Source organism: Tenrec ecaudatus, chromosome 15 (assembly GCF_050624435.1).
Source record: "Tenrec ecaudatus isolate mTenEca1 chromosome 15, mTenEca1.hap1, whole genome shotgun sequence".
NCBI lineage: Eukaryota > Metazoa > Chordata > Mammalia > Afrosoricida > Tenrecidae > Tenrec > Tenrec ecaudatus.
Window position 1 is genome coordinate 59,374,934 of NC_134544.1, and position 9,685 is coordinate 59,384,618.

General features: G+C 43.0%; 1 protein-coding gene across 1 annotated transcript; it reads left to right on the forward strand.

The window, feature by feature from the left end:
- The first annotated feature begins 1,369 nt into the window (after positions 1–1,369).
- LOC142427412 (cyclin-dependent kinases regulatory subunit 1) lies at positions 1,370–2,120 on the forward strand. The gene has a single exon (XM_075532674.1). The coding sequence runs from the start codon at positions 1,414–1,416 to the stop codon at positions 1,651–1,653; it is 240 nt and encodes a 79-aa protein (XP_075388789.1). The 5' UTR covers positions 1,370–1,413; the 3' UTR covers positions 1,654–2,120.
- Positions 2,121–9,685: the final 7,565 nt, after the last annotated feature.

The window sequence follows — 9,685 nt, forward strand, 5'->3', positions numbered from 1 at the left end:
AACTGAAACCTCCAATATGCTGAATACATATGGGCGCACACACATGGATATTATCATAGAAGTAAAATAGAAGTTCGAAGAACCGATCACTTAGCCTAGAAGGAAAAGGTAAGGCTGCTCCATGAAATAGGTAATTAGCTAAGGATGATTAAGATTTTGCTAGATGGTCTGAGGGGCCGGCCCAATCCCAACTCTATGGACAGCTCCCTCTCCCTGCAGAAGAATTCACTTCAGAGGACAGCACTGAAGCTGCAGCTCAGGGAGAGGGACATGTCTGATCAGAGCACACAGGAGCAAACAAAGGGGGAGCAAGAGAGACTGGAGCACAACCTGGCCCACCAAGCCCTGAGGACGATATTCCCTCTCAGAGCAGCCAATGCACAGAGGGAAACATAGGGCCAGACCCACTACGAGACATGACGTCCCTCACTGATCCACAGCCTTATGGGGGAAAACACTGGAGACACAGTGTGGGAATTATGCCCGATCTGACCCCACCACACTGAGGTGAAACACTAAGGGCGTGCAATAGAACAGCAAGGGGAGCAGAGCAAGGAAGTCCCGAGGGAATACCAAAAATAGACTGTGGGGTCAGGGTATGGCACCCCATCAGACTGGACCAGAAAACACTCCTAAAGGTCAACAAACAGACCTTGAACTATTTACAGGCTTTTCATATTTCTTGTCATTGTTTTTTGTTGTTTTGTTTTCTTTTGTTGCTTTGTTTTGCTCTGTCTTGTTTTTGTGCATATTATTATCTCTGCTAGTCTATCTACATAGGATGTGTGGGATAAACAATCTGGAAGAGAAAACACTGGGACCAATGGTTCCGGGGGAACATGGGAGAAGGGGAGCTGAGGGAAAGGAAGTAGGAGCTTACAAACCCAGGGACAAGGGAACAACAAGTGAGTTCATCTATTGTGTCAAGTTGGCCGATAAACACATGTGGGTTAATTGAAGGGTGGAGAGATAAATGTTTGGTGAGCCTCACCTTTCCAGTTCTCAGGTCTCTTGCTTTGTGATGGTCAGACTAGGGGGAAGCTGCCTTAGCTAGTTCCCTGCTTCAGCTTGCAAGGCTCATTTCCTGTAAGACATCCCCAAGGAGAAGCTGCATGGACCTGCCCCAATGCAGGTCTGGGTGCTGGAGCAGCTGTGTGGAGACCCCTGCCAGCACTGAGATGCTTACACATTCACTGATTTGGCTTTCCTCCTGTAGTCAGTGTCATAGTGCGTTTTGTGAGAGGGAGGAGGACTTTGTGGATTGGTGTCGGACATATAGTTTAATGTTGGACTTGTGGGCTTGGGCAGCACTGGGTTGGGATGTTTTCTTGATGCACACTTAACCTTTATATAAAACTCTCTCGGAGTTGTTTGGAGGTTGGCGGCGAGGGTCCGAAGTCCCTCAGAACGAGCATGTCGCACAAGCAAATTTACTATTCGGACAAATACGACGACGAGGAATTCGAGTACAGGCACGTCATGTTGCCCAAGGATATAGCCAAGCTGGTCCCGAAAACCCATTTGATGTCTGAATCTGAATGGAGGAATCTTGGCGTCCAGCAAAGTCAGGGATGGGTCCATTATATGATCCATGAACCAGAACCTCACATCTTGCTGTTCCGGCGGCCGCTGCCCAAGAAGCCAAAGAAATGAAGCTAGCCAGCCGCTTTGCAGCCTCAAGCTGTTCCAGCCTTCCTTTCTTGCTAACATCTTTCTAATAATGTTGCCTTCTCTGACGTTTCTCACTCTGATATTTAAAGGATGTTCCCTGCACTGTTTGAATGTGCCGGTGCGTGCTTTGCCGCGTGTGAAGAGCCACACCGCCCTGCCAGCTGTGCTCTGTGGGCCCCGGCCTCAGCTGCCCTTGTCCCTAGCAGCCATGGTGGGCTGTGTCCAGCAGAGCACCCCTGGCAGGCAGAGAAAGCACCTGGGAAGAGAAGATCACAGGGCTCAGTTTACAGGCATTTTGTAAACTTGCCATTGTTGGTGTTTGTGTTTCTATTTTTCTTTTTCCCTGTTGAGTACCGTGTGTATGGCGACTGCTGGTGTGTGTTTTGATGTATTGGAAACTTTTCATTTTATTCAAGAAATCTGTTCCGTGTTTTAAAAAAAGCCCTTGATTAAAGAAGACATTTTTATAAAACAAAAACAAAAAAAAATCTCTCTCTTATACATGAGTTTCTGTGGATTTGTTTCTCTTAAAGTACCCAGACTAACACAACAAGTGATCTAAAATTGATGGCGAGGAGGGTTTAGGAGGCCTGGTAGGGCTTGATCAAGGGCAAGGTAACCGAAAAGAATTACTGAAACCCATATGGAGACTGAACATGATAGTGGGACAAGAGGAAAGAAAGGAAATAGGGAAAAGAAGTAGGAGGCAAAGGGCATTTATAGAGGCCTAAATACAGACAGGTACATATGTAAATATATTTATATATGATGATGGGGAATAGATCTATATGTATATATCTTTATAGGTTTAGTATTAAGGTAGCAGATGGACATTGTACCTCCACTCAAGTACTCCCTCCATGCAAGAACACTTTGTTCTATTAAACTGGCATTCCATGATGCTCACCTTCCTGATATGATTGCTGAAGACAAAGTGGGTGCATAAGCCAATGTAGTGAAGAAAGAAGATGGTGCCCAGTTATCAAAAGATATAGTGTCTGGGTTCTGAAAGGCTTGAAGATAAACAAGAGGTCACCTAGCTGAGAAGCAACAAAGCCCACATGGAAGAAGCACACCAGCCTGTGTGATTATGAGGTGTTGATGGGATCAGGTATCAGGCATCAAAGAACAAAAAATCATATCATTGTGAATGAGGGGGAATGCGGAGTGGAGACCCAAAGCCCATCTGTGGGCAACTGGACATCCCCTTACAGACGGGTCATAAGGAAGAGACGAGCCAGTCAGGGTGCAGTATAGCACCGATGAAACATACAACTTTCCTCTAGTTCTTTCATGCTTCCTTCACCCCACCCCACCCCCGCCACTATCATGATCCCAATTCTACCTTACAAATCCTGCTAGACCAGAGGATGTACACTGGTACAGATAAGAGATGGGAGCACAGGGAATCTAGAACAGATAAACTCCTTAGAACCAATAATGAGAGTGGTGATACCAGGAGGGTAAGGGGAAGGTTGGGGGAGAAAAGGGAACCGATCACAAGGATCTACATATAACCCCTTCCCTGGGGGAATGGTCGACAGAAAAATGGGTGAAGAGAGACATCAGTCAGTGTAAGAAAAAAAATTAATAAATTATCAGGAGTTTGTGAGGGAGGAAGCGTGGGGGAATGAAGGAAAAAAATGAGGAGCTGATACCAAGGGCTCAACTAGAAAGAAAAAGTTTTGAAAATGATGATGGCAGCAAATATACAAATGTAATTGACACAGGATATATGTATGGATTGTGATAAGAGTTGTATGAGCCCCCAATAAAATGATTTTTAAAACAATAATTATTTGTGGGGGAGGGGGCCAGCCCCCCACCACTAATCACGGTTTGATAGGTACAATTGTACGGTTGAGACATATAAATATTGTATTAAAGTCATAGAGAACATGAGAGATAGACGAGATATTGAAATAATGGAGTCAAACATATTTTATAGTAGCATGCTCACTTCAGTCCTGCTTGGTGGTCCACGTGGAGAGAGGGGGAGGGGAAGGAGGCCAAGGTAAAAGGGAACAGGGAGAGAGGACAGGGGAGGACGGGAGGACGGAAGAGGAGAGGGGGAACTGACCAGAGACCAAGGGAGGAGTCAGAGAGAGAGCTCTTTATTGCTGACCCAGGCCTATATACCTTTGAGGGAGTGCAAGCCCCCTGATTACAGGTAAAGACATACATCACAGGAAGGGGTTGTACTATAGGTTGAACAGCAATGAGAAGGGGGACAATCTAGGGATATACACGCAATAGGAAGAGGAGGGATTGGGGATATGCATGTGACAAGAAGGGTGGATCCTAGATTCAGGATGGCAGCCTAACTTTGGATGTCACTGTGCAGGTTTGATCTGCTCTCTGGATCTCCATAGAAACCATTATCGGTAGGGTGTCAACCTCACCTACAGGAACCAAGCTAATGGTTGCAAGCCTTTTGGGAGAATTAACCCACTGTCCTCAGCAGCAGGGAGCAGGCCTACCCCTGGTGGGAGGAGACAGTAGTCTGGCAGCTGACTGCCTACCGGGAAGTAACTTGACAATTATTAGCTGCAAGCAGTGTCCTAAGTCTAACCTATTTGGGGGAGACTTGGGAGAAATCTTTCTGTTTCCCACAATTATTGAAAAAAAGCCTGATTTCCTAGTTGGGTCTCAGTCGTTGCTGGGTTCCAAAGCTGTGGAATGTAATGGGGGAAAAAAAAAAGATTTTGCTAGACATCTTTGAGTTATTCTAGGGGCTGGAGCCCCGTGAGCTTAGTTTATGGAGCAGGATCATTTGCTGAGCTCATGAAGTTTCTGAGCAGAGGAATAACTCAAAATACATAAATAGATGGTAGTTTCTACCTGGCTGGAAAGGTGGCTTTCTTTCTTGTGAAGACACAGGACTGGGGCTATTATGGGGGTTTGAAAACAAGGGGGCTGCTATAAGTTCAAATCTACTTGCTGTAAGTTCAAATCTACTTGTTGAAAGAACGAATACACTAATGTCATATTTACAGTGAGTGTGATGATCTTCTTCCCTCTGGAGAGGATAGTCCAGTAAGGCACACCGTCCTCTTCTCTCCACTGCTCCTTTCTCCTTCAGTTCTCTCTGCTTTTCCATTTTCGGACTCCTTGTACACCCTTCTTTTCTGTGGGGAGGGCAGGAAGAAACAGAATGGAAGAAAACCCTTAACTGAAGAGAGGACTGAATTCTCCGCCTCCTGCCAAGCGGAAGGCATCCACTGCAATTATTCCCTGCAGGGTTCCCGCTCTGACTCCAGGAAGACCCAGAACTGTTTCTGCTAAGCCTGGTAATACTGCATGTCATGAAGCTCACGCCACGACATCAACTCCTTTCTCCAAAGGAGGATAGTTTGGTGATGTCAAATATGTTCGAAAAGGAATGGTCTGCTTGTCTGGTTATGAGGATCACTATTTGAGGAGAAGAATAATTTCTAAAATAAGGTAATTCAGTTCGAGCGTACTGGTTCTTTTTGTTAGATGCCATCAGAATACATGAGGGAGGGAGCCCTGGCGGTGTAGTGGTGGTGGGCTGTAACTGCAAGGTCAGCAGTTTGAAACCACCCCCTGCTCCAAGGGAGAAAGGTGAAGCTTTGTTCTCCCGTCAAGAGTCACAGTCTTGGAAATCCACAGGGCAGTCTACCTTGCCTCCAGGGTAGTTACGGGCCAGAATGGGCTCACTGGCAGTGCTGGGTGTTTTCAGTTCATCAGAATAAAAGCTGAATTAAGTCTTACGGTTGATGACTAATTGTACTCACAAAGTTTTCCTTTTCTAGAAAAGCACAAGGTAAAAATGTAAGTCCACCTACAGATATAAAAATTGCTAACAGTCTGATTTACATCCCTTTTTAGCATTTTTCCTCTTTGTTAATTTCTATGATTTTAAGTTTGATAAAGGAAATGATACCTGGTAGCTTCCCCTTATCCCTAATTAGGTGATGTATCATGAATATTCTTCCTATTTTAAGAGTATTTTAATGGCTGTACAGCATTCATTCATACGGAGTATTATAATTTTAAATAATCTTTTTTAGTATTAAACTAGAGTAGTAAAATTTCATATTAAAATATTTTTCAAAGTAAAACTCTCATGACCCTGTTGGTAGTGCCTGTCACCCTAACTGCTAGCACTTGGTGTGTGCAGAGCGCCATGACTCCGCATTGTTTTCCAGGCTGTGATACTCAGAGACGAATCTCAACCTGTCTTCTGTGGTGCTTCTCGGGGCTTCAAACACTGACCTTTAGGTAAGTAGGCAAGTGCTGAACTATTTGTATCACCCAGGGACATTAATACATTATTTCTTCCTGGTAAATTGTTTAATACAGAATTGCAATGTCTAATGGTAAATATTTTAAAGATTTTTGATGCACAATTTTGCTTTTTATTTTTTCACATGACTTAACTATGCTCTAACTCTAAGATCATGCCAGGCCTAGGCTCATTGTGAAGGTCCAAATCTTCTGCTTCAAGTGCTTGATCTGACTGTCCTTTTCCACATAAAACCTGTTCTCAGGAAGTAATATGAGAAATTAAACCATGCTGCATGGTAGAGTTTCAAGAATATCAAGTGCGCAAAGGTGAGGCCGAGTGTAGAAATGTAAGTAAAAAGGATCCAGATCAGATATCCAGGCAGAACCTGCTCACACGTGTCTCTGCGGTCCATGACTGTCTGCAGACAAGCTCTCTTAGCGATACACTGTCTTAACCTCATCAGGCCTCCTTCAAAGAGGTCCATGCAAACAGCCTTGCTAGCATGCAGAAGGCACTGGAAAGCACATGCTTGCACACGCAGTTAGGTTAAAATTTAGCACCCTATCATGTGATCACCCTATTATCCAGTTATTTTTTTTTCAATTTTTTAAACGATCCATTTAAACGCTTTATTTTTTATTGAATTTTTAAAATTTCTTTTTCTTTGTTATGGCTCTTAGTTTTTACTTCTTGTTTCAATGCTTTTCTGTGAAATCCAGGAGAGGCAAATCTATAGAGACAGTAATGGTCCCTTAGGGACATGACAGGGGAAGCTGGTAGGAAACAGGGAGTTAATAACAATGAAGACAAGAAGGAAGAAAATGTTCTGAAACTGACTGTGGTGATGATTGTGCAATTCTTCGTGAAGTGATTGAATTATGCGATATGTGAATTATATGCCAATAAAACTGGGGGAGGGGGGATATTAAATATACAACAAACAAACAAAGAGGTCCAATAAAAACTGGCTTCCAAAGGGATCTGCTGGGCCAGTTAAATTCAAGGGAAAAAGGTCAGCTGAGAAGGTTCAGGTGGCTGGTCTTTTTGGATTCCCACAGGATAATCTTGATAGACTTTCTTGAAGGAAACAGGGATACAGGATGATCACAGGAGCTTATGATGAAGCAGTTTCTTAAAAAAAAAAAACACCCTGAAAACTGCGTTGGTAAGAAAAAGGCCAGGAAAGTTGTTTTTTCCCATCCCAACATTGCAGCTGCTCCTTCGATGAGGGTAGGTAGCAACACCGGTCCGATATTAGCTGGGAAACTTTGCTGGACCTACCTCAGAACTCAGATCTGAAAGCAACAAAGCCCACATGGAAGAAGCACACCAGCCTGTGTGGTCACGAGGTGTCGAAGGGATCAGGTATCAGGCATCAAAGAAGAAAAAATCATATCATTGTGAATGCGAGGGAATGCGGAGTGGGGACCCAAAGCCCATCTGTGGGCAACTGGACGTCCCCTTACAGAAGAGTCTCGGGGAGGAGACAAGTCAGTCAGGGTGCAGTGCAGTGACAATGAAACATACAATGCTCCTGTAGTTCTTTAATGCTTCCTTCCCCCCCCCCCACTATCATGATCCCAATTCTCCCTTACACATCCGGCTAGACCAGAGAATGTACACTGGTACAGATAGGAACTGGAAACACAGGGAATTCAGGACAGATGATCCATTTAGGACCAGTGGTGAGAGTGGCCATACCGGGAGGGCAGAGGGAAGATGGGGTGGAGAGAGGGAACCAATTACAGGGATCTACATATAACCTCCTCCCTGGGGAGCAGACAACAGAAAAGTGGGTGAAGGGAGATGTTGGACAGTGTAAGATATGACACAATAATAATTTATAAATTATCAAGCGTTCATGAGGGAGTGGGGAGAAGGGAGGGAGGCGGAAAAATAAGGAGCTGATACTAAGGGCTCAAGTACAAAGCAAATGTTTTGAGAATGATGATGGCAACAAATGTACATATGTGCTTGACATGATGGATAGATGGATGGATTGTGATAAGAATTGTAAGAGCCCCTAGTAAACTGATTTTTAAAAATACTCCCCGCCCCTACCAAAAACGAAAAGAACTTGGATCTGCTCCCTTCCCTTCACATTTCTTTTGTTTCAGAACCTCAGAGAACATGTAAAAGGAATTTAGTTGGAATCTCTCAGCGATGCCCAAACTTCCATTTTGGCGTGATATAAATTGGAGAGGGCCAAGTTCTTTGGTCAAAGTTAGAGAGGAACACTGCCCTCAGAGGTCTATAGATCTAGATGGAGGACATGCTGAGAAACCATAGCCGGAGGCAATAGAGGAAGGTTGAAGGAATGTACAGTCAGAAGATCAAAAAGGACTGGTTGGAAGTTTTTTGTAGTAAGCTCTTCAGATTTGTTAATTTTCCTATTAGGAAAAATTATTTTAATCCCATCTTCTAATAATTGTGGAAGGTTTATTTTGTGGATAGATAATATCAAAAAGTCTTATAGAATTCAACGCCTTTTATAATAATAGAACTATAGCATTCAACTCAATCCAAAATTTGTAATCATGCATAAGAATATTAGCAATTCTATATATGAAAGAAAATAACCAATGTCCAATAAAATGGAATGGCCATCTGTATCGTAATTCATTCAAAATATCGATATATTCTTTCAAAGTGCTTTGATTGCAATTGCGCATCTCCTCCAAAGTCCTCTTTGTCATGTCAAGTTGGAGAATGATCATGGATTTTTGGAGGAAATTAAAAGTACATAACACACACAATGTCGAGTGAGAGGCTACAGTGTACAAATTTAAGAAATGATTCCTCAAGTTACCCCTAGACCTAACAATACTACCCCACTTAAAATAATGCATTGTGTGTTGCTTATTTGTCCGATGCTATCTTTCTACAAGGACAGGTCATTGATGTTAACAATATTATAGAATTATAGATCATGTTTTTGGATACTTTCCTCACTCCCTCTCTCAGTGGCACTGAGTGGATTCTGACTCATAACGGCCCCATAGAACAGGATAAACTGCCCCAGTGAGTTTCCGAGACTGTAACTAGGGGAGTAGAACCCTCCTTCTGCCTGGTGGTTTTAAGCTGCTGACCTTATGGTTAGCAGTGCTCTGCATAATCACTGTGCCACCAGGACTCCATACTTTCCTCAAAATTATACACACACACACACACACACACACACACACATATTCTCCTACAAGATACCTATGGCTGTATTGCTCTAAGATTCTGTTTTTTAAATAACTTTTTGACAAAAGCTTAAATGAATAAAAAAACTAAAGAATGCACTATCTAGTAAATATTAATAATAGAGTGACTAATTTCCGTTTGTTCTATATTGAACACTAAAATATTGAAACAACCACTTTTACATTTAATTCTATTTATATGTTTCTGAGAGTGGTTATAAACTCAAATATGAGTTTCATTGAAAAGTTCTCTCGTGGGCCATTTGATGTCTGTATTTTCCCAAAGCATCACCACTAATGGTACAGCCGAATCGGGTCACCGGAGACAACTCAGACAAAGAGCCACATGCGTTATGTAGGATGCTCCTGGTGTCTCAGCCACGCCTCTCGCTCATATAACCTTATTTCCCAATCAAGCTAGCTCCATTATCATAGGATTGCCTTTGATAATCTTTTGTATGAATGCCTGAAATGGACACATTGAAAATTTCTTCACTTCAGTAAACGTCTTTCACGAACTGGTGTAAAGCCAATGAAACACTCATTGATTTAGACTTGTGGTTCTTGTTCAGAT

Bases quoted from the DNA above. Each gene is read 5' to 3' on its own strand.
- LOC142427412 (XM_075532674.1), top strand. From the start codon at position 1,414: ATGTCGCACAAGCAAATTTACTATTCGGACAAATACGACGACGAGGAA.